General features: G+C 43.0%; 1 protein-coding gene across 1 annotated transcript; it reads left to right on the top strand.

Annotated features, from left to right (window-relative positions):
- Positions 1 to 5,979: 5,979 nt before the first annotated feature.
- Positions 5,980 to 22,221, top strand: LOC115180358 (leucine-rich repeat neuronal protein 3-like). Its single transcript, XM_029742404.1, has 2 exons — positions 5,980 to 6,288; positions 18,232 to 22,221. The coding sequence occupies exon 2, from the start codon at positions 18,624 to 18,626 to the stop codon at positions 20,742 to 20,744; it is 2,121 nt and encodes a 706-aa protein (XP_029598264.1). The 5' UTR covers positions 5,980 to 6,288; positions 18,232 to 18,623; the 3' UTR covers positions 20,745 to 22,221.
- Positions 22,222 to 25,824: the final 3,603 nt, after the last annotated feature.

Here is a 25,824-nt window from a genome sequence, read left to right as displayed (position 1 = left end):
TCCTCTTCTCCACAGAGGGGATATCAAACATCCTCAGGCTATATTCCTCAGCCTCAGTTCTCTCACGGTGGAGAAAGAAAAAAAGAAAGCCCCCTCTTTCATGTCCTAAACTTTTGTTGCATTTCAGACAGGTCTTAGGAGTAGGTGCGCTGCTGCTGCTACTGCTTCTGAGAGGGACGAGGAATACAAATGTTAGATGCCTTTGACTGGGGAAACAGGGGATTATTGTGGGGGGGCATTAGGCTGTTTCTTGTGAGGCTGGCTCTTTTGACAAGGACAGCGGAGAAGACACTGAAAGAGGCCTGTGGGTTGAGCTGAATGAACTCCAGAGCCAGTGAAGGTGCTGACACAAGTTCGTCTTTTATGACAGTATAATACTGCCTAGTAAATCTCCCTTTTTTTATACTTTTAACATTGCCAGCGTGGGCCATCCTTTAACAAGCTAACGTAAATTAGCTGTGCAACTGACCACATTATTGAGTTTTTGAAGAAAGGTATTTTATAATCGTACCATCTACAGCGTGCCGATTACACCTTGAAGTACTCTTGGGGTTTTTTACCACACCAGCAGATTGTGCTCGGGGCCATAAAGCGTGTGTGTGTGTGTGTGCTCAGGCAAGGTGCGTGGGGTAGGTTGAGATGCGTAGGCCCTACTTAAGGCATTTTTGGCTGGTCCCAGAGCACAGAGCATTGGAAAAGAGAACATTGCTCTGCCTGCAGTCTCTATATTTATAGAATAAATCAGCTCGGTACACAAAGACGGAATAGTGTTTTAATGTGAAACCCCATACTGTAGTAGTTGAATGACTCACTCACAGTCCCACGGTGCTGACTCACTGCATCAGTCCATTTCCACGTTGGAGCATGTCCATTTCTCTGCTCTTAAAATACACGAGAACCACGAACATGTGTAAGGGGGGAAAGAAAATGTCTTTCATGCGACATTTATCGAACACAACATGCAAATGACATGGTTTATCTTTGTTTTAACCCTGCTATCATACTGTGGAGTGGCTACCTCACACACAGTATATAAATACATACGTACATTAGGTTATTTAGAGTCACACCCAAGGACATTATTTGCAGGGATATTTTCTTTATCATCTGTCACGTTAGCATAATTATGAGGGGGGGAGCATTTCCTTTAATGTGTTTATGAAGGGCAATGGGTTTAATTTACACAGACGAGAACGCTCGCTCGCTGCCTGCTTGCCTTGCCTGCTGCTGGTAAAAGAATAATAATAAATTTGTATTTTTTTTTGGGGGGGGGGGCATTATCAGGGGTATAACAATATAATGAGCAGCCTGGCTGGCTGGCTGGAGCCTTCCAGGTTCCAGGTTGCTCTTTTCTTAACGGGCTTTTCCCAAAACACCCTCCACCTGTGCCGTCTTAAAGAGAGCTTCAGTGAACCTGCTGGAGCCCAAACCCCGGCTTGAAGAACTCATCAACCATCTGAGATGCAGCTATTTGAGCAAGCTCGTCCTGCGCTGTAGCCAAGATTCATGCGGTCTGTAGGCAGGTAGCTAAATGTCAAACTCTGTCACCAAGCTTAAAACGTTTTCCTTAGAAAATAAGACGCCGTCCAGCTTATCTGTTATTCCTCGTACGTTTTCACATCCGCGCTGTGCTGTACTTACTATGAGGTGTGACACGGGGTTTGTTCGCTTGACTGTGACTTTGAGTTAATGATGAATTAGACTGTGGTGTGTCTCCATGAAGCACAGAGATATTTCTATAGAACTGACAGGGGATGCTTCTTGGTTATTTATCATGTCTATAGGCTTGAAGCAAATGCTATAAGACAGGGCGTTGAAGAGAAAGTTTCCATCTAGTTTTTAAACTAGACCTGTTCATTATTAAGTCTAACTACACAGGACTACAGCATCCATCTAGTGAACTAGTGACTGATAAAATAGTTCCTAGTGGGATTTGAACATAGAACATTCTGGTTACAAGTAGTCGTTAACTACAATACATTCACAAGTTCACCACAAATAGTCTGACTGTACATTTAATATGTTTACAGATGTCCATTGCTTAGCTCAGATGAGCAGATCCGTTTTTGTCATGTTCCCAGTAAAACCGTTTATTATGTGAAATTCACTCAATAAATTCTGCTGCCCTTTTAGGCCCTTCTCCCCAGCAAAGGGGAAGTCTAAAATGTCACCATTTGCAGAATATTTGCAGAATTCTTTCATAAACAGGGTCCGAGACAGAGTAAATCATTCAAATGATAAACATAGTACCACCCTGAAAACCGATTTATAGCTTTTAATTTGATATACACTGAGTGTAAAGAATATATATTAGGAACACCTGCTCTTCCCATGAGACAGACTGACCAGATGAATTCAGGTGAAAGCTATGATCCCTTATTGATGTCACCTGTTAAATCCACTTCAATCAGTGTAGATGAAGGGGAGGAGACAGGATAAAGAATGATTTTTAAGCCTTGAGACAATTGAGACATAGATTGTGTGTGTGTGCCATTCAGAGGGTTAAATGTGCAAGACTAAACATTTAAGTGTCTTTGAACGGGGTATGGTAGTAGGTCCCAGGGTTGTGGGTTCGATTCCCATGGAGGGCCAGTACAAAAAAAATTACAAATAAATGTATGAAATGTATGCACTCACTACTGTAAGTCGCTCTGGATAAGAGCGTCTGCTAAATGACTAAAATGTAAATGTAAATGTAGGTGCCAGGAGCGCTGGGTTTGTGTCAAGAACTGCAACGCTGCAGGGTTTTTCACAGCATCCCTGTGGAACGATTTCGACACCTTGTAGAGTCCATGTCTCGACGAATTGAGGCTGTTCTGAGGACAAAAGGGGGTGCATCTCAATATTAGGAAGGTGTTCCTAATGTTTTGTGCACTGTGTACATTTTTTACGCCATGGCAGTAGGGGAGAGTGGGGTATTTTGAGCCGTTTTTTACATTCAGCCTCACTATGTCAAGGGAAATATAGTATTCTTCTAACAAAGATTTCTACATATATTTCAGGATGTTGTGTATCCCTGGAAATAATGAGAATTCATGTAAACATAACAGTTTTGAAAACATAACTTGTCGAGAAAAAAGTGGTCTCCTGGCACATCTTACCCGCCTTGGGGTAAGTGGGTGTTAGTGTCCTGTGACAGTGGGTGATGGTGCTGGTAGGTCAAAGTTGAATTCATGGAATAAGGGTGTGGTACATTGTATATCTTAAATGTATGCCTACATTTAAATATAGATCTCTCTGTTCAATATCACTTACCCTTCCATTGCTTGACCAGTTGTCTGGGACTGGGATGCTGTTTCGAAGTGCCAGTTCATAGGAAAGTTCTCTGCATCTGAAGCCCATGAAACTGGACCACGAGATTCGTGATTATGTTAAGCAAGCTCAGACTCCATGTCGTCAGATAAGACCTTCTGTGCCTCTGCTACTCTATCATGGCCTCTCTTTCATATAGGTACATGTTCGTTGTCTTCTTTTGTCAATATACCTCTTGTCATTCAGTCTATTTATTCATCCCTTGCTGCTGCTCGAATGGGCTTCTTCCCTTCTCTCACTTCCCTGGCTGCTCTTTCAAGAACCTCAAGGGGGCTAGACCCCTGCTTCTTTTATGTTTGTATACACGGTGCATGATGATGTCTGCTCTATAACAATAAAAACGGACTATCGTGAGTTCATATGCATGACACATTGCAAAGATACTGTGCATTTTATGCATAAAACTGACTAAATATAATCATCATTTGTATAGGGTATGGTACAAAGGATAGCCCTATTTGGTAAAAGACCAAGTCCATATTATGGCAAGAACAGCTCAAATAAGCAAAGAGAAACGACAGGCCATCATTATATTAGGAGATGAAGGTCAGTCAATACGGACAATTTCAAGAACTTTGAAAGTTTCTTCAAGTGCAGTCGCAAAACCCATCAAGCGCTATGTTGAAACTGGCTCTCATGAGGACCGCCACAGGAATGGAAACCCAGAGTTACCCCTGCTGCAGGGTATATGTTCATTAGAGTTACCAGCCTCAGAAATTGCAGCCCAATAGATCGACAGCACAGCAGCAATCCTCAGATGTCTCTCCTCTATTTGAAAATGCAATTGGCATATGTCAAGTAACAGACACATCTCAACATCAACTGTTCATGGTCGGATTGGTGCAAAGAAACCACTACTAAAGGACATCAATAAGAAGAAGAGACTTGCTTGGGCCAAGAAACACGAGCAATGGACATTAAACCGGTGGAAATTTGTCCTTTGGTCTGGAGTCCAAATTGGATTTTTTTGGTTCCAAACACTGTGTCTTTGTGAGACGTGGTGTGGGTGAATGGATGATCTCTGCATGTGAATTTCCCAATGTAAAGCATGCAGGAAGAGGTGTGATGGTGTGGGGGTGCTTTGCTGGTGACACTGTCTGTGATTTATTTAGAATTCAAGGTGCACTTATCCAGGATTGCTACCACAACATTCTGCAGCAATACGCCATCCCATCTGGTTTGGGCTTAGTGGGACAATCATTTTCATCAGGACAATGACCCAACACACCTCCTGGCTGGTTAAAGGCTATTTTACCAAGAAGGAGAGTGATGGAATGTTGCATCAGATGACCTGGCCTCCACAATCCCCCGACCTCAACCACATTGAGATGGTTTGGGATGAGTCAGACCACGGAGTGAAGGAAAAGCAGCCAAAAAGTGCTCAGCATATGTGGGAACTCCTTCAAGACTGTTGGTAAAGCATTCCAGGTGAAGCTGGTTGAGAGAATGCCAAGAGTGTGCAAAGCTGTCATCAAGTCAAAGGGTGTCTATTTGAAGAATCTCAAATATAAAATATATTTTGATTTGTTTAACACTTGTTTGGTTACTACATGATTCCATATGTGTTATTTCATAGTTTTGATGTCTTCACTATTATTCTGCAATGTAGAAAATAGTAAAAATAAAGAAAAACCCTTGACTGAGTAGGTGTTCTAAAACTTTTGACTGGTAGTGTATTTGGTCACATGATTCCTTTTGTGTATGGTTTAGAAACAAGGGGTGGCTCAACTAACACTTTGGCTCAATTTACCCCACTGTCCCCTATCAGTTATGCACTACATAAAAAAAGTGACTGCCATTCACCCCATTGAGAGTTTTATTATGAACTATATCCCTGTTGTGTGTGTGTGTGTGTGTGTGTGTGTGTGTGTGTGTGTGTGTGTGTGTGTGTGTGTGTGTGTGTGTGTGTGTGTGTGTGTGTGTGTGTGTGTGTGTGTGTGCAGTCCCCTGGGTCAACTCTGAAGGTCTGAGCATGGGCGGTAAAAGTGCGAAGCCAGCTTAAGGACAACTTCCATCACAATTTATTCATCCCTGAAAATGGAGTTGGCTCCTTTCTGAAAGCTAGGGGGATGATGGCCACTGAAGCCTTTACAAAGTAAGGGCACTTTAGAAGTCAAGAACTTCTCATTATGAGAAGCTTAATGATGTTTTACATGATTCATTCCAGGAGTTATTATAAAACAGTAACTGCTTAATAACTGCATGTTATGATAAAATGACACTAAATGTCTCTAGGACCTGATGCACAGAGGGTATGGGAATCCAAATGATCTGTTCCAAACCACTGATAAACCATACAGTAACTGAGCTTCTGAACTTCAGGACTCCGACAGGCGAGAAACATCTCATTCTCCAAGGTGAGGGATAACCTCTCCGACCCAGCAGGAACATCCGTTTGTAGAACAATGTGTTCAAACCCCCCCTGGGACTCAGTCCGAGCGCGAGCTCTAATAGGTACAGATATCCATTTTCTTCCTGCACCCTCATCTCATTTCCCTCCTTATTGCTTCAAGACTCCCTGGAAGAGAGGGTCGAAGAAAGGACAGACGTGTGAATTCAGCCAACCAGACGCGGGATGCTGCGAGCGCCGTGCCTGGATCTCCGACGCTATTGGCTGTTCTCTGGAGAGCCGGGGTTGTTCCGAAATGAATGAGTGTTGAGCAGAAAGCACCATGTCTCTGTTACAGCTGATCGTGGGGGAGATGCGCCGTTAACCACCGTGGAAAAGGACACGGGGGATAGAGGCTCTTCTACCAACCCAACAGCTCTCTCTGCTTGTGGACTTTCCGTTTTCTGATAGGGAACAACACCGGGAAGAAGGAAAACCTGGAGCTGGTCTCTCTCCAACTGCGTAAAAATAAGAAGCTGCCGACTAGGCTTGTCTGTGTTGCGCGCTTTCTCTCCTCCGTCTCTGGAACAGTGCGCTAGATGAGGATATAGGGAATACATATCGGTCGATGAAGATGACTATTGCGGGTGAGTTCCCCCCTTTCTCCAATATGTATACTGTCATCTAGAGAGCAGATATGTGGAGCGTATTCCATATCGCCACTGTTGCACTACGTATTTCCAAGAAGTTAACGGGAAATATCTGGTTTGGGGAAAGGCTTTGACGACACAGTAAATACTAGTATAACGAGAAAGGTGTTGCTAAGCTATATAACACATGATGTATCAAAATGGTTACCGTTATGTTTTACTGCAAATGTAACAATCGGACATGCATGACAGCTTGGAAGGCTACTAGTGATTGTTCTAACCTTCAGACGCAGGAAAGCTTTTGCGCAACTATGCAGAATGTGCTTTATAATGGAAATGGATTATGAATGAAATCACACCAAAAAGATACGACGTCGAATATATATATATATATATATATATATATACATTTTTGTAAAGCAGGTGGATTTGTGCGTATATTTATGCTATGATGTGCGTCCTGTTGCTGATGCATTTAGAGAGCGCGCACACAAGGCACGTCTAGAAACCCTCAGAATGGTGGCTAACTCTCCCTCCCCTCTCGCTTTGCTCTCCGTTGAATCATCCTGTTGCTATCAAAGATAACTCGTTCTCAGTAGCTACCTGCCACGAAAAAACTAATAGGCCTATCCCGGGGCTGTACGCAACACACACAACACACACGCAAACCCACACACTCCCACGATGCATCGTGCATCAGATCCATTCGCTTCAGCACCATTTCTGCACGTTGCATCCGGAGCTTTTGCGTAATTACCCCTGTCACGGCGAGACATCTTAGGTGCAGAGCATAGTCCACATTGAACACAATCACTTTACCACATATCCCTGGAGCCTGACCTACACCTTGCAGGATTTGGGGAGAGAAGCAGCGAGTCTCTAATCCTTTAACTGCATTGGGGCGTTTCTCTCTCTCTCTCTCTCTCTCTCTCTCTCTCTCTCTCTCTCTCTCCAAACTATAACCTCTCCAACGCTCATGGAATATTCCAAAGAGAGGTCAACATGTAAGGTTTACTACAATGTATCCTATGTATGAGGCACAGTTGTCCATTGACAGTGTTTACCTTGTTGCTGGATCAGTGAGTCAGTCTACCCTGTTGCTTCTGAACACCAATGGAGTTTATACTGAACATGGGCACAATGGGTCCAGAACCCCCCTCTTCCAGACAGAAGCCTAACCAACAGCTATTCAACATGAAATGATATAGCACTGCTCAATGCTCACCATGAAACCTAACCACCATTTTGGCATTGTAATGTGCCTCTGATGGAGACCATCTTCATCCTGTGGTGAGAAAATGGCAGACCAAACAGTGTGCCTGGCACGCCTATCCAAGGCCAACTCATCCTATCACTCTGTGTATCACAGTATTAGCACAGTTGCCTGTCTCCATGTAGCACAATTAATATGTAGCCTAGTCTACTGTACAATACATACAGTAGTGTTTACCTTACATTTTGATGTTGTTGTCAGAGCTCTGTGTAAGTTTATAGATGGGTTGGTTGTTTAGCAACAAGGGGCAAACCTGACGGGGTTGGCTAAGACTGTTAACAACATTTAAACTACATTTAGTCTCCAAATGCTCATTGGAAACATGAATACATTTGCACAACGAGCACTCGTTTTCTCTCAAAAACATCATTCCAGTTTTTTTTTTTTTACAAAATCTTTGCCATTTTAGCATAGACATGACATCAGTCAAAACACCTCAAAACAAGACATGGTATCAATAAAAAGATACAACGAGCTGAAACGAGCCACGTACAATTCCCCACATGGCAGCTTCTTGTCATTGTTGCTAGCTTTCTGACCAGTAAGAATCGCAACAGAACTCTCCTTGGTCCACGTCGAATGAGTGCCCATCCTTTCTGTGACGTTGCCAGCCAACCCATCTATATTCCCCTTCTCTTTAAATGAGTGTTCCTATTCACTTTACTCAGTTCATCTGTAATGCTATGTGTTTAGCCTGGGATTGTAAGAGTCAGAGCCCTAAACATAGAATTACTTCTCCCTCTCAGGTGGGAATAAAAGTCCTCAAGTCAAATGGTGATTTCATTTAGTTCAAAATGCATCATTGCTTTTTTCCCGACAACTCTTTGTTTCCCCAACAACTCTTGCAGTAGAGTACAGTGTTAACAGGTATATTGATATTGTTAGTGCTACGTTACATTGGGCCTATATGAAAGAGGATATAAATAGGTTTCTCTCATACGATAGCCTAATACAGTGGTGTGTGCCAGCGTGTGGGTGTATGTATTTAGAGGACAATTTACATGTACCCCGAGTACAATTTTCTAGGCTATCAATCTACGAGGAGGAGCAAAGATGTGTGGGTTTAACTCTCAGTCCTATACTCAATGTCAAAATACACTTTATGACTTGTTAGTTGCACAATGATGTATTACAAGAAGCCCCTGGTTTGATTCTGATACCTGAATACACAGTGGTGCAGACAGACAGCTAGAGGGGAAGAGTTCAGAGTTCAGAGCATTCAAGCACACAGTATAGTAACAGCCCAACATAGCTGATAGCCTTCTGTTTACAAACAGATTTGGGTTGGGCACACATTAAGAAAAGCAAGTGTAAATTCAAAATCAAATTATTGTTGTTTACCTGCATCAATGACATTTCGGATTTTCTAATCTAGTCTGAGAAGGTTGTTGAAATGTAGCGAGACCCTTTCATCCGTTCAAAGGTAACTCCTAAAGTCTCAGGGAATATAGATTTTAATCAGAGAGGGAACATGATAAGAGGGACATATGCAAATAGCATTTTCAAATAGAGGAGAGACATCTGAGGATTGCTGCCGTGCTGTCGATGTGTTCCGTAATATTCAAGATGAATATGTATAGCCCCGGATACACTAATGAGAAGCTATTGCTTAGGAGTGATGCGATACCGCTGAGACGGAAGGGGTTAAAACCCAGGCAGACGCGCAGTCGTGAGCTACCCAGACAGAGTGATGGATTTATGGAGACACGGACACATCCATCATAGACTTACACACGCACGCAGACAAACACCCCGCGTACAGTGGACATGCGTGCACACGTCCGCACGCACACAGGAACACACCGACACACACTCACCTGGGTATGTACTTGGACAGTGACGCTGATATTTTACATTTGGCTCGGAACTCCAGCGTGTTGGATTTGTGATTAACACATGTTTCATATGAGGCAATCGTACAAAACGTACAGAATTATTTGAGGGTATTTTCATAAATATCAGTATTAAGAAATGAAATAACTTTACGTATCTAGTCCCCCCCGCTTGAAGAAGTCACAAGTATTTGGAAAAATTCACTTAAAGTGTATTACACGGTTTAGTATTTGCTATTATTTGTATTATTTGCGTAGCATGCAATGACTAATAGAACATCAAGTGTATGGTATTGAAACTACGCATGTCCTATTCATCTGAGATATTGTAGCGGACACAAGTCAATAATTTACGGGTCCATTCACTCACAATAACTGTTTCATCATACGGACTTCTCTCACACCAAAAGTTGTGCCTCTACAAACGTGTTGGTTGCATTTGCAGTTTGTTTTGGTTGTTTGTTTTGCCCAATAGGAACTGAATGGTGAATGTATTGTGTCATTTTGGAGTACATTTTATTGTAAATAAAAATAGATGTTTCTGAACACTTCTACATTAATGCGGATGCTACCATGATTATAGATAATCATGAAGGAATCATGACTAATGATGATAATCACCGCAGAATCGTGAATAAAGATCATACCCCCGCCCCAAAAAATCCTAACCTCCTCTGTTATTGATAATGGTGAGAGGTTAGAGGGTTTTGTTGTAGCCTCTGAATGACATCTCAATCATCTTTATTAATGATTCATTCACCATTTTTCAAAATCATGGCATGATCGGGATTCAGTAAGAAGTGTTCAGAAGCGTCTTATCTACTCACTTAGAAAGAAAATGACTCCAGTCATCATTCACCATTCAGTTACTATTGGCCCGGAACGTAACCCTAAACACAACCAAAACAAACTGCAAATGCATCCACGTTTGTAGAGTCACAAGCTTGATGTAGTGTAAGACATATGGGACCAAATACTAAACTTTTCACTACTTCGATACACTATAAGTGAATTTGTCCAAATACTTATGACTTCTTCACATGGGGGGGGACTAAAAACATAAAGTGTTTTCATTTGTAAATGGTAGAACAGATATGTATGAAAGTACCCTCAAATTAAAGGTGACATTCTATACTGCCGCCTCATATCAAAACATTTGATTTCAAATCCAACATGCTGGAGTATATACCTTTGTAATTTGAGCTTGACTGTCCAAATGCATACGGAGGGCAGTGAATGTGCACTGGTACTAGACAACATCAGTAAAGACAGACCTCTAGCGAGCCAATGGACATACCTGATATAGCAAACCATCTTGCATTTCTAGGTGCCTATGCAGGCCTGTTCTGAGCCCAGGTGAATGGAAACAGTAGGTACCTTAGAATAACCAGAGCCATTAAATCATAGTGAAGAAGGCCTAGCTGAAATTAAATGCATTTCAGTGGCGGGTAAAGATTGATTCTGTCTGCTGAAGGAAACATAGTCCCTGCAGGCTCGTGGCCTCTTGACCAGATATATATATATTATTTATATAAATATAGATAGCTGTGCATCTATCTCCAAGGGAGGAAACATGCCACATTTGCACCTGCAGATTCAATTTCCTCCCGGCTTGGAGTGATATCGCTGCCTCCTTTCATTCTGGTTAACAACTACAAGGAGAATTATGTAGATGAGTGACCTTTATTTAACTAGGCAAGTCAGTTAAGAACAAATTCTTATTTACAATGACGGCCTGCCAAAAGGCCTCCTGCGGGGAAGGGGGTTGGGATAAAAAAAATATATATATATAAATATAGGACAAAACACACATCACGACGAGACAACACAACACTACAAAAAGAGAGACCTAAGAGAACAACATAGCAAGGCAGCAACACATGACAACACAGCATGGTAGCATTAGATTTCATTAGGGAGATAAGTGTTTGGCGTGTTCGCCATGCTTTTCACCTTATCAATGTCTGACTTAGCGTGATTATAAAAGGATGCCTTATTCTGCCATTCAGATGGGCTAACTTCCCCGTGCACATGTGCTTATACACGTGTGTGTGTGTGTGTGCCTTGGCATGCATGTGTCCGTTCGCGTGTGGTCTAGTAGTTGCCTGTAGGCGAATGTTTGTGTGCATGTGATTTTGTGTGTGCTCTCTGTTCTCCCTTACTCAGCCCAAGGGCACTGGCTGTAGAGCGAGAGAGGCACGAGGCTGAGCTAGGCTGAGCTCAGACCTGGGGTGTCCTGTGGTTAATTTGGAACATTGATTCCACATTAACTGTTAACTCGCTGATGATTTGCGGCCATGCAAGAGCAGGTGTCATTTTCCCCTTTTCACACCACCACACAAAACGTAATTATGCACACACACTGCATAGTAGCCGGCGTTTAATGGACTCTCCCCTGACCTTAGAAAAAAAGTGTAATGGCAAATCAATGAGGTGAAGGGCAGGGAAAGGGACAGGAGGCTCACAAAGCCACCCACCAAGCGGCGTATCCATGCAGCACTTAGCCAGACAGGCAGACAGGCATGGAGACCTCGAGGGAATCAGGCAGGCAAACAGGCAGGTCAGGGAGACACAGTGCCTTTCCTCTATTGGAGATAGTGATGCTAATGGGTTGAATGGAGAAGAGGGGAGGAGTGGAGATGGAGAGGAACCCACAATGGGTGTTTCATCTGGGGAAGAGAAGAATGAGAGAAAGCAGGATGAGAAGAGAGAAGGAAATGGGCGATATAGAGAAAGGGGAGAGCAGGAGAGAGAGAGTGAGCGAGAGAGAGAGGAGGGGGGAGAAGAAACACAAAGTAGGATGGGAAGAGAGAAAGGGAAGGGAGATATTAGAGGGAGAGAGCGGGAGAGGAAGAGAGAGAGAGGGAGGAGGGGTGAAGAGAGAGCCTTTGAGGATTATAACCAATGGATCAGAATTCCTGTGAACCGTTTCTTAAACACACAGGCCATTTCTCCTGCAAAAAGGAGGCAATTCCTCTGCTGCCCTACTTTCCAGTTATGTATGACCTTTATGTCGGGGAAACAGTTTTAGCCCTGCCAGGGTAATGTCTACCTTTCAGCAGATATCATACTTCCTTGTTACCGGCTAAACGGTATAGGCTACATAATCACATCCCTGAGGGCCAATATGTTCCCTTTCAACACCTACGGTAGATGCAGTACATCCACTGTTTCCTTTTGGGAATCTATTGTACATTCAGGGAGTTTTTCTAACCCGTGATCAGAACAGAATGTAATGTTTATTTCATACATAACACAGTACCTTTCGTTTCTTACAACATATCAGCTAGCGACTGCACACTACCAACATAATGATCTCGATATTCCTCACCTCTCGATCCCAGCCTAATTTGACCGTGTTTCTAATGCTGTTGAGAAATATACATTTAATGAACATTTTGTTAATCAAATGCAACATCCCCGTTCTACCTCCATACTAATAAATACATTGGCATAAACACGTGATGGGTACATGTTCCAAAGTAATCACTTGACCCCAGTCGACCTCCCCAGAATAGGAATTCACTTAAAACAAGCAGTTAGCTACAAAACTAACAGTGCAGGCTGGCTGCTTGAGCATGAGCTGAGCCACAGCGGCATGGCTTAGTTACCGTCACAGAGTCAGGACGGAATTCTTCCACTTCTCTGTGTTCACTACATACCATGGTCCCGTGTGGCTCAGTTGGTAGAGCATGGTGTTTGCAACGCCAGGGTTGTGGGTTCTATTCCCATGAGGGACCAGTATGGAAAAAAATGTATGAAATGTATGCATTCACTACTGAAAGTTGCTCTGGATAAGAGCGTCTGCTAAATGACTCAAATGTAATGTAAATGTAAATACCTCGGTGTGAGACTGCCATTGTTGAAGTCATTTGTGGTAATGTGAAAATGAGGGGTGTTGTACAAAACAAAGTCATCAGTTATTAGATCATCTCTAACCAATCAAAGCCAATTAAGAATTTTCAAAATGCTGCTTTAACCAACACATTGGTTCCTAGGACCAATCAGAACAGTTGGAATGTGTTTGTGTTCTAGAAATCATTGGGGATGTACTCTGATCCAGACTCATTAAGGGGAAGAAACTATTTTCTCTCGGCATGGTGTATGGCAGTGGTCACCAAGGCAATGACAAGACATTCCTAGTCGATCACCAAACATTTCTGTAAAAAACAACGATAAAGCCTTGCGCTCCTATTTGTTGTATTAGTTTCACGCTGTTGTCGGTAGGTGCAGTTGATTCAGCAGCTCAAGTGCCCTAGCGACTAGATATATATGTATCTAGTCCACTCATTTGAAGGCGTCATAAATATTTGTACAAATGCATTTATAGTGTATTACATTTAGTTAAAAGTTTAGTATTTGGTACCCATTTGTGGATTAGATACATAAAGTGCCTTCATTTCTAAATGGTAAAACAGATACTGTATGTATGAAAATACCCTCAAATTAAAGGTGACATTCTGTATTGTCACAACATATAAAACATTTGATCTCAAATCCAAAATGCTGGAGCGAAGAGCCAAATTAAAAGTTTTAGTACATAGGCCACTGGCCTGGACACATTGGAAGCAGTAGCGACAAATCCAGATTTCTATTTCTCCCTTCGCCGTATCGTTCTGTCGATGCTGCACTGCATCAGGACTCTGATTAGGAGCATCCGTCTTATAATTCCATTTGGCTTCGGTATTAACCGCATTCCTCATTGTCTGAGAACCGCGAGGCGTTATGCAAGTTATTGCCACTTAACGCCAAACAAGCTCCAGTTTTCCCTCCTCCCCTCTTTGTTCCTTGGAACTCTTGTTCTCACCTAAGCTTAAATGGGTTAAGGCTGATTTCCCTCATCTGTCTTGGGCTAAGGTGTTTAATGCCATTACGACTTCCTCAGGTCACTGGAGGTTAATGTGATGGTATTGATACCCTGGCAGTCATTTTTTCCTAGATATTTTCCCTATTGCTTCCTGTTGACTACTGGTAATTGAACAGTGTATTGTGGGGGAAAATTAATTCTGTATTGAAAGGGGGGGAAAACCAGCTTGACCTGATTTCACACTGACATGTTAGTTCATGTGCTGTAAACACTTTAATTCTGGTCTACGGACAGTAGTTAAGTGTACGAGCCCTTTGCCACACACGCTGTTGCAGGCTATGCTGTGTGTAGTTTACAGGAGCTAGAGGATATTCTTACATTATACAGTGCGTGGGGTAGTATTTCCAACATGTCTACTCACGTTTGGATTATAAGGCTAGGAGACTGAATACCGCTGAATAGGCTATTTAAACCTAGCGATGGATTTCGGATCATCATCTCTTTTACCCGATTTTCTTATGAAGCAGGCGTTGTCCTAAACGTTTTAAATACTGTAGCCTGGCTTGAAGGTTCTGTCGGTGTCACCTCCAATTCCCCGTTTCTCTGTCCCCAGACTAATGTCTCTTAATGTTCTGCTGAATAGTAGAGCAGCAGAGCACGGAGACATTCTCCTCACCGTTGGGTCATGAATTAAACATTATTAAGTGAACTTACTTTACATGGATCTGACCACCACATTATTAAGCTACAGACATAATGTTGAAGTAATTCATGTATTTCGTTTCTAATATGAAAGTGGTCACCATCAGCATAAAAGCGGAGAGCATGGGCGTTGAATTAGGTTCAGTTTAGAAGGGATGTCTGAATATTTTTAAGCGTATTGTTGATTTAACAGTATCACAAAAGAGCGCATTACCAATAACACCGATCTCTCAACATTCTGTGTGATGTTTCAATTCATTTATTCAATAGGATTCTCAATGCACACTCATACAATAGAAAAGCTGGCATCTCTAAAGTACTGGTACTCGGGAAGTTTAACCTTGTCCGAAATTGAAGGGTAAACACCTTTATTATTTATGATTATGTGTGGAAGGAAAAGCAATAGCGCTGCAGTGTGTGGAATAATTCTAGCCCTCTTGTCATTACACAATGGGAGAGGCTAAGTAAATATTATGCATGGTGTGAACACAACCAGAAATAAATTGTAGGGCAAAACTTCCATTTTCATGAATAAAGTTGTGATTATCACCACTCAAACTTACTCACACATGAGTAAGTACTGAGCAACACTGTTATGTTATCCAGGCACACCACACCATTTGAATCCACCTCTAACCTCAAAATAATCATACAGTAAGCTACATTTCATGTGTAGGAGGGGTTTTAAGAACTGACATTAAATGGATATGAAAATAGAACTTTGTTCCGCTGTACAATCAACACCTCAGTACTTTAGGCTACCTAGCTAACCGTTCCAACATCCGGATGCCATATCACCTTGCCAAATCTGAAGGAATCCAGGAAGAAAGTAATGTTCCGTTTAATCTATTGTGGCAGCTCCTTCTTTTGTCTTCTCTTTTCTTTTTTTTTTACAGACCCCAGATTCCTCGTTCTGACTGTATTTTCAAGCCTCCATTTTGTGGCCGCTGTTAAGGGGCCCGGTTGACTCACAAAGATATTGATCACCCAATGGAAGTCATATTCAAATAATGTCTTATTTAGCCAATTAGCAGGCAGGGTGGGTGACTAACAGCATAACAACGCAGCAGACCCTAAGGGATCCAACAATGGCTACCCGCTGTGATGGAACATGCGGTGGATGCAGTAACGTTTAGCCCAGACACATTAAGGTGTCTCTAATTGTGATTAGTAAACACAGGAACAAGAGGCAGCAGGGGGTGAGAACCCAAAACACCATAGAAGAACATTACAGTTGGAAGTGAAGATTTAGCACAGAGCTATACAATGAGAGTCAATGCTTCCTGAGGGAAAGCGAGGGTAACCATGTTTTTCAGATTGCTCTGGTTATACCACTTATTAAAGTGCCAGGTGCCCCCCACCTTCTCTCGCTGCTCTCCCACCCTCACCCTCGCCATACCTCATCCAAAACGACATTCTCAGCCACACACTCCAACAGTGGACAGTGTTTTGCCATTGGGGCTGACTGCGGTATTTTTGTAGCACCGTTCGGACTTGCTCATCTCCATCGTCGTCTCGGAGCACTGGGGTGGAAACAGAAATGAGGATGATGGAATGTCTCTGGTGCAGTGCACCCCTCCTCTCTCTCTCGTTCCCCCTATATTTCTCTCTTTCTCCCTTTCCCTTTTTCTTCTCTTCATCTTGTGGCTCTGTCTGGCGTTTTGTTGCTCTGCAGCCCAGGTTATGACAAGCACCATCAAACCCATTTGTTCAGTAAAAAGTGTTTATGTATGACAAATGACAAAGAGCAGCAGCCTAACTGTAGAGAGGGAAGCAAAGAGAGGAAACAATATACAGAAACGCAGCAATATTTTGTGAAAGTGCATGCTGATAAATATTCCTTTTCATAGCGTGAAGTGTTCATGAGTACTTATAAATGAAAGTTGTACTTTTTACTTAATTTGCTTCATGTATTTCCCATACGTATTTTCCCTAGTGATAAACATTATGTATAGAAAAGTATGTGGACACCCCTTCAAATTAGTGGATTCGGGCTATTTCAGACACATCCGTTGCTGACAGGTGTATAAAATCAAGCACACTGCCATGCAATCTCCATAGACAAACATTGTCAGTAGAATGACCTTACTGAACAGTTCAGTTACTTTCAACGTGGTACTGTTATAGGATGCAACCTTTCCAACAAGTCAGTTTGTCAAATTTCTGCCATGCTAGAGTTGCCCCGGTCAACTGTAAGTGCTGTTATTGTGAAGTGAAAACGTCTAGAAGCAACAACGGCTCAGCAGCGAAGTGGTAGGCCACACAAACTCACAGAACAGGACCGCTGAGTGCTGAAGCACGTAGCTCGTAAAAGTAATCTGTCCTCAGTTGCAACACTCACTACTGAGTTACAAATTGCCTCTGGAGCTTCATGAAATGGGTTTCCATGGCTGAGCAGCCGTGCACAAGCCTAAGATCAACATGCGCAATGCCAAGTGTTGGCTGGACTGGTGTATAGCTTGCCGCCATTAGACTCTGGAGCAGTGGAAACATGTTCTCTGGAGTGATGAATCACGCTTCACCATCTGGCAGTCCGGCGGACGAATCTGGATTTGGCGGATGCCAGGAGAATGCTACCTGCCCCAATGCATAGTGCCAACTGTAATGTTTGGTGGAGGAGTAATAATGGTCTGGGCTGTTTTTCATGGTTCGGGCTAAGCCCCTTAGTTCCAGTGAAGGGAAATCTTAATTCTGTGCTTCCAACTTTGTGGCAACAGTTTGGGGAAGGCCCTTTCCTCTTTCAGCATGACAACACCCCCATGCACAAAGTGAGGTCCATATACAGAAATGGTTTATAGAAATTGGTGTGGAAGACCTTGACTGGCCTGCACAGAGCCCTGACCTCAACCCCATCGTACACCTTTGGGATGAATGACTGCGAGCCACGCCTAATCGCCCAACATCAGTGGTAGTTAGCAACTTTTTTGAAAATGCAAACAGACATAAAAATGGTATCCATGAGTTCATCTGACTCTGGATAAAGGGCTTCATTGCCAAAATCCTGAAGTATTCCTTTAAGCCTATGCAACCTGCCATTTAAGAATTTAATAAAGACTTCTCGCTTTAACTCTAAAGGCACTCAATCCTCCTAAATGTATCCTTTAATGCTATATCAGGAGGGCACAGAAATGACCCCAAATGACATGCAATAGGTCAAGCAGATCTAAGTCCATGTTGATGTGTCTTGAAGGGCCGTGCAATGTAAATGTCAACACGCATCCGTGTGCCTCTATAACAAATGTCAATATGCCTAAATCCCCTTTTGTATGATGCACCCAGGTTTTCTGTCATGGTATTTACAGTTTTTCCCCCCTCTTCTTTTACAGGTGGCAATGGACTCATTTAACAATGCTGGGAGCTAGTAATGACGTCGAGAGATGGATGTGATTCATCTTCAAAAGAAAGCAGAGCGTTATTGGAGGCTAACCCAGATGTGCTTAGCAGGACCGTAGCTTCCTGAGGTATATGTTCATCGTCATCTACTTGGGCCTGCACAACCGAAGTCTTGACCCCAACCCGTATGCCCAGGAGGGAAAATTGAGCGGTCACACCAGCACAACCACAACAAAACAAAAGCCCCCTGGGATACCCTCCGTACCAGTGGGGGGTAGTCAGTCGCTATAGGAACAGCAACAAATGATTAATTATTTGTGAAGTTAACAGCTCAGACCACTTAATCTACAAAGACCAATTACTTACTGGAGGGAATCGGGCCAATATGAAGGACGTGTCATTTGTGGATCGTTTCTTCGTGGGCCTTGCCATGACTGCCTTTGTTCTGGCCTCTGAGGAGAGAGTCGATTGCCCTCAGCTATGTGTGTGTGAGATCAGACCCTGGTTCTCTCCCAGCTCCGTCTACATGGAGGCCCCAATTGTTGACTGTAATGACTTGGGACTTTTCACTCTGCCTGGGAGATTACCAACGGACACACAAGTGCTATTGCTGCAGACCAACAACATTGCAAAGATTGAGAAACCTTTGGATTACCTGGCCAACATCACAGAGATTGACTTGTCGCAAAACAACTTATCTTCAATGAGTGACATCCACCTCGGGCGGCTGCCTCAGCTGCTGTCCTTACACATGGAGGAGAACTGGATACGCCAGCTCCCAGATAGCTGCCTGGCAGAGCTGGCCAACCTTCAGGAGCTTTACATGAACCACAACCTGATCTCCTCCATCTCCCCCACGGCGTTCCAGGGCCTCCACAATCTCCTCCGGCTCCACCTCAACTCCAACAAGCTGCAGACGATCAGTAGTGAGTTGTTCGACACCATGCCCAATCTGGAAATACTCATGATTGGGGAGAATCCGATCACCTCCGTTCAAGACATGAACTTCAAGCCCCTTCGTAATCTCAGAAGTCTAGTTCTGACCAGGATGAACCTATCGCAGTTACCCGATGGCGCTCTATATGGCCTCGACAACTTGGAGAGCATCTCGTTCTATGACAACACCTTCCCCGAAGTTCCCCACGCAGCTCTGCGGAACTTAAAGAACCTCAAGTTTCTGGATCTTAACAAGAATCCCATCGGGAGGATACAGAGGGGAGATTTCGCGGACATGCTCCACCTCAAAGAGCTGGGCATTAACAGCATGCCGGAACTGGTCTCTATCGACAGCTTCGCCCTAAACAACCTCCCCGAACTGACTAAGATCGAGGCCACCAACAACCCCAAGCTCTCCTACATCCACCCCAATGCTTTCTACAAACTGCCCAGGCTGGAGACATTGATGCTGAATGGGAACGCGCTTAGCGCCCTACACAGGATTACTGTGGAGTCCCTCCCCAACCTGCGGGAGGTGAGCATGCACAGCAACCCCATCCGCTGTGACTGTGTGGTCCGCTGGATGAACATGAACAAGACCAACATACGCTTCATGGAACCGGATTCTCTCTTCTGTGTGGAGCCTCCCGAGTACGAGGGCCAGCACGTGCGGCAGGTCCACTTCAGGGAGATGACAGAGATCTGTCTGCCTCTCATCTCCCCTGACAGCATGCCCGGGCACGTTAGCGTTGACAATGGGAGTTCTGTGTCGCTCCACTGCCGGGCCTTTGCCGAACCCGAACCGGACATCTACTGGATCACGCCTTCCGGGACCAGGGTCCTGCCCAATACCGTTTCAGATAAGTACTACATGCACCCAGAGGGAACATTTGACATCTACGACGTAACAGAGAACGAGGCTGGACTGTACACCTGCGTTGCCCACAATCTAGTCGGCGCAGACCTGAAGTCAGTCTCAGTGGAGGTGGATGGATACTTCCCCCAACCTGCCAACGGCTCTTTGGACATCAACATCAAATCGGTGCAGACCAACTCAGTCCTGGTGGCCTGGAAAGCCGCCCATGGTGGTCTGGCTTCTAACATAAAGTGGTACACGGCTTCCGACCCCAACCGCCCGACCATGGCGTTCACTGCACGCGTACCGTCTGATGTGAAAGTGTACAATCTCACACATCTGACTCCCGCCACCCAGTACAAGGTGTGTGTGGACATCCGCAGCATCCTCTACAAACACGACACCAAATGTGTCAATGTCACCACAAAGGGATTAGAGCTGGCGGCCAAGGACACTGAAAAGTGGCACGCGGCAGTAATTGCTGTCTTTGGTGTGCTTCTCGCTGTGATTTCAGTGGCCTGTCTGCTTATTTATGTGTCTCTGAGGAACCACCACCTTTGTGGGGATTTAAGGAAATGCCACTCCAAAGTGTCCCTGACGCCGGTGGCTGGCCTGCACTCTCCTTTTACGAGGCTGTGGGTCTCAGGGAAAGGACTGCCAACCGCAGTGGAAGTGAAACCCACAGTCATAAATGTATCTGACAATGCCTTTTAAAGAACTATACCCCCGTGGAGCTTACCACACAACCGCAAAGAATGGACAAGGTGTATAAAAAGGAGAAGCCTGCAGTAAACTGTTTTAAAATGTGCATCTGCATCCTTTTAGCTTTGACTCTGACGTCCTGGGAGAATATACACCATCATTGAATTGAGGAGTAACCGGTAGGAGGGAGACAGACCACTCTCTCGGTTACAACATAGTATCTGACGTGGCGGCACTACAACAATTGCTTTATCAAGCTAACATCACCTGGGAGATTGTTTTCCCAGCTAAAACACACAGTTCGACATCCCTGGGTTCTTCACAGAGTACAGATAGAATAAGAGAATATGAGGACGGTGGTGTTCTCTCTCCTTGTAATTGACTGTTAAATGTGTTAAGAATAGTGGAACTCTCCTTGTGGTCCCCAAGCAATAGCGTCTGTGCTGTACAACATCCATAGGCGAGCTAGAGATGACAACAGTCTATAACGGAGGAACTATGTAGTAGAATAGACAGTAATAATGAATATGGTGTAAAACGTTTGATGAATATACCCTTTTTTCTATTTAGAAAGAGAGGATTTGTGTTTTTTCATGGATAAATTGTTATATATTCTATGTAAACAGAAATCCTCTGGTGTAATATCTGGACAGTAAACTGGTGTGATATTAATAATGACAGAAACAAATTACTCTCATAATAACAACATCATCTTGCTAAATAAAATGATACTGCGTATGGGTACAGTATATAGAGAGGGCATTTAAGAAATGGTTGTTTGCAAGTGTTTGCAGAAGAATCTAAGAATCTTGACGAAGGCAGACGTTGAGTTGATGGTCTGAATGTTGCTGTCTGTCCTGACATCTCCCAGAGAGGAATGACGAACAGTGGTTTCCCACTGGGCAAAAACTGGTTAAATCAACATTGTTTCCACATAATTTCAACAACAACAAAAATGTAATGTGATGACGTTGAATCAACGTGGAAAACTGATTGGATTTGAAAAATGGCATCAACATAAGGGTATTTTGTCTTTCCCCCCCAATTTTTAACCTAAATCCAATGACATGATGTCATTTTTTGTTGATTTCACATTAGTTGATAACTCAACCAAATGAAAAGCAAAACTAGACGTTGAACTGACGTCAGTGCTCAGTGGGTTGTTACGCCCCGGTAAGTGCCTACTACAAGAACTACACAAGAAGTACACAGGAAGTACATAAGAACTACTACAGAGAAATAACAACAAGGCCATGTCATATCTGCAGACTCACACGCTAATCTCAAGTACTTTTAGTGAAAATACTTTCGTAGTATTTTTGGCATATAAACATTTTAAAAACGTTGCGTTCTTGCTTTGGGTGTAAAGTTATTAAAGCCATTTTTATATTGACTGTACTGTCTGTGATATCTGGGCACAACTGGGACTGAGATAAGAATCTGTGCTGAGAAAAATAAATAAATAAACGTCAACGTTTCTTTGCAATCATAGGGTTACTCCCTCTCTCCCCTTTCTTCAGAGTGCTGAAAGGATTGTATTATCACGCAACATGATAATCATCACGGTGGACTTGATGAAAACACTATACAGCCTTGTGATGTGACATTTCCTGCAACCTTTTGTGTTCCTGACCTTTATATTGCCAGGAAACCTTGATAATGATCACACAGCATTTCATATAAGAGCAAAAATGCCTGTTGTAACACAATGTGAATATAATGTATCATATGAGTTTGTATGTAATTTTAGCCTACATTGTTATTCCCAGATATACCCTAATACAGCCTCATTAACTGGCTCATTAGGAACATGTTCATTCTTTAGACAGAGGTCCATGGTCTGAAAAGCCCAGCAAGGTCAGTAACACAGTCATGTAGAGAACCAGAGCGGAAAGACAGAATGTCCCAATGACAACGCTCTGCAAGGGAAGTCTGCCGGTTAAAGCTCGGTCCAAAGCAGTCGGAATCGGGAAATCGCATTATATTTGTTTCATTAAGGAGCTGGAGTCCCGAACATAAAAATACCATGACATGATGAATGTCTGTCAGGGGCAGAGTGACATGGAGGATTTATCAGACAGGACCCGCCTCATACATCACTGCAGCCTTCAGCACCATGGACAGGGCTTTTAGAGCTCAGCCATTTGTCACAGACAAAGGAAGCTAAAATATGTCCAGAGCCCCTCCGCTCAGGTAGTGGCTCAGGTCAGACTGAGCTGAACCTTGACAGTCTGCCCCCGTCTGACGCACACAGAGGCACACACAGACTGTGCATACATGCACACAAGCAAGCAAGCACACACACAAACATACACATACACACACACACACACCTTGTGATATCTTTACCCTGGAGACATCATGAGGTGCTACTGTGGCTAAAATCTGTGTGCTCTATGTGCCCACAAGGAGAACAGTGTGTTCTTAGAAGAACAAACAGCTCGTGGGGTATTGCTCTTTTTTATCACGAACCCATGATTTGATTACATCCTTGGATGAACAAGCTCAAGACTTAACCACAAATTCATTTCTCCCCTCTGTCTAAACCTCTCTCTCTCTCTCTCTCTCTCTCTCGAAGCGGGTATGAACTCAGGTGATAGCTTTTTCCCTGTAATTGTACATTCACAGCCACCTATATGAGAGACATCGGGATTTAACTTAAATCCTACATGAAAAGAGCCACTGAGGTGCAGCCATTTAATCCACAGAGGGCGTAAAAAGAGAGAGAGTTTCTGATGAATCTTCAAATATTTTCTTTGAATCACTTTCTACTATTATAAAAAAAAATCCCCATCTGCAATGCTGAGATATTAAAGTATCTGTGCACATTGGTTTTGTTATCTATGTGTATATTTAGGTATTTCTGCCAGTTATACAGTTCCATTTAATTATGCAAGGATCATCACCACCAACGTCAAACTCCATGGTGGTAGAAGCTGTTATTAACGAGTTCTTATGTTATAACACAAATGTATATGACCTTTTAAGACAAAGGCAGTAATAACGGTGTGTTTATATTTGCTTTCTTCAATCTTTGCTTTAATTATATTTATTGCGTACACTGTGGGTTATGGAAGAGGATTTTCACAAGTATAACATTGTATTACAATTATTCATATGAATGTATAAATCTATGATGCCATGTGTAATGTAGTGGGACCGTCAGTGTGTACTACTGTGTACTACTGTGTACTATTCAGTAAAATAAGTAAGTTATCCATTGGAAGCAGTAAGGAAACTCACCTTTATCTTTCTCGGCACCTCCGTAAAAGTTACAATCTATCGGTTTCCTCTGTCCGTAGTCATTTGGGTTTAAGTCCAGCCAGCGAGTCTTCAGCAGAAAGATGACTGTATATTAGAGTTGTTATTTTGTTAATAGATCAATTTGAACACTATGTACTATAATATATATACAATATACAAAGTGCAAACCTTAAAATCATTTTTCATACCAATAATACACACATCAATATCATTGTTTGAACCATTATCTTTATTCACACCAGACGAGAGGTCAATAGCCTTGAATGGGATTATTGAATTGAATCATTTTATATAATTTCACACCATGTATAGAAAACACACACAGCTAGCTGTATATGCCAGTAGCAGGTACTATAAAAGAGGTCAAACAACTCCATAAGCTCTCCATATACTACCTTATTACAGCTACACATACCTACATAGGTCAGCCTGGGCAGCTACAGGCAACATTTCCAATAAATAGTGAAATGTCAACATTTATTTATAATCCCAGTGCAGCTATGGCACCTTAAACGTATTAAATGTAATTATTTCTCGTAGAGGTTACCTGAGTAGCCAGCAATCACAAGAACAGCCAAGTTGACATTTAACAAATTACTGTGACACAAAACTAGGAATTTTCTTCTTTGTCACATTAGAAAACCAATCTCAATCTCTTTGCCTTCTCCATTTAGCCTATATTGAAAATCAATCATTTGCATCACAGAAATCCAAAGTCAGTTTTATTGTTTGTAGATAACCAACCCAGTCCACAAACCTTGACTTGGAATATATGATAATAATATCAAATGACATAGCATTAGTCCAGACAACCTCCATTCCTGGCATGCACTGCAATGTATTTCCTGAAAAGTAGAGACATGATGTCATGGTGAATTTGCCATGGCTTGTCAATGGGAAAGTGGTCAAATGCCATTTGTCTGTATCTTTCAGTTCTGCCTGGCCTCTCCCTATCTCCATTTCCATCTAAACAACCATCTCTCCCATTTTCCTTTCTCCTACCTCCCGCTCCCTCTCAGATAAAGAGACGCTGTCTGCCCTACCCCCACACGCAGACACACAAAGACAGAAAGACACTGACACATGCACACACACACTCTCTCTCTCTCTCTCTCTCTCTCGCTCGCTCGCTCACACGCACATACTCTCCAAAAACACATCTGCAATCATCAGTCGCTTTCTTTTTACGGAGCCAAATTGATTGGAGCTCGGTTGTGAGGCTAATAGAGCGTTGATCCATAGATGAGGACTGTTATCACATTTGCATGTTTCACTTATTACCAACCTGGTCCTGCCAGTAAAGGTACCACACGTGCACACCTGGGTGTCTTTGACATTTAAATAACAAAAAGTAACATTGAAGAAAGTAAACAAAATTCCACGTCCTAGAGGTATCATAGAGCATTGTCTCATGTCAGGTAGCGTGACCCCTCTGTGCCTCCGTCTGCACTGTCGGTTGAGGGACGAGCGTTGTGTAGGAGTGACGCCACCTGTAGGAAGACAATGAAGCATAGTATCTCTTCGACATGCACAATATGACGCAAACATTATGAGACGTTATTGACAAACCCCCCCAAAAATGAAATGTGTCCTATACATCTTTCCATCGATGAGAACATCTCGTTCAAAATGATTGGAGGAAGAATATGACACCATGAGGCGGTTTTTGTGCTAATTGGCTATCCCATCCTCCCATTGCCAAATGTATAATTGGTTTCCTGATCATTGATGGATCGACTACACTCCTTTCTCATCTCTGTGCTGTTTCCTCAGCGAGCAGAGTCATGCCCGAATGCAGCTGTTATGAACAGATCAATGGCAAGCAAAC

The sequence above is a fragment of the Salmo trutta genome, chromosome 40 (genome assembly GCF_901001165.1).
Source record: "Salmo trutta chromosome 40, fSalTru1.1, whole genome shotgun sequence".
NCBI classification, from domain to species: domain Eukaryota; kingdom Metazoa; phylum Chordata; class Actinopteri; order Salmoniformes; family Salmonidae; genus Salmo; species Salmo trutta.
This window is presented reverse-complemented; position numbering and strand designations above follow the sequence as displayed.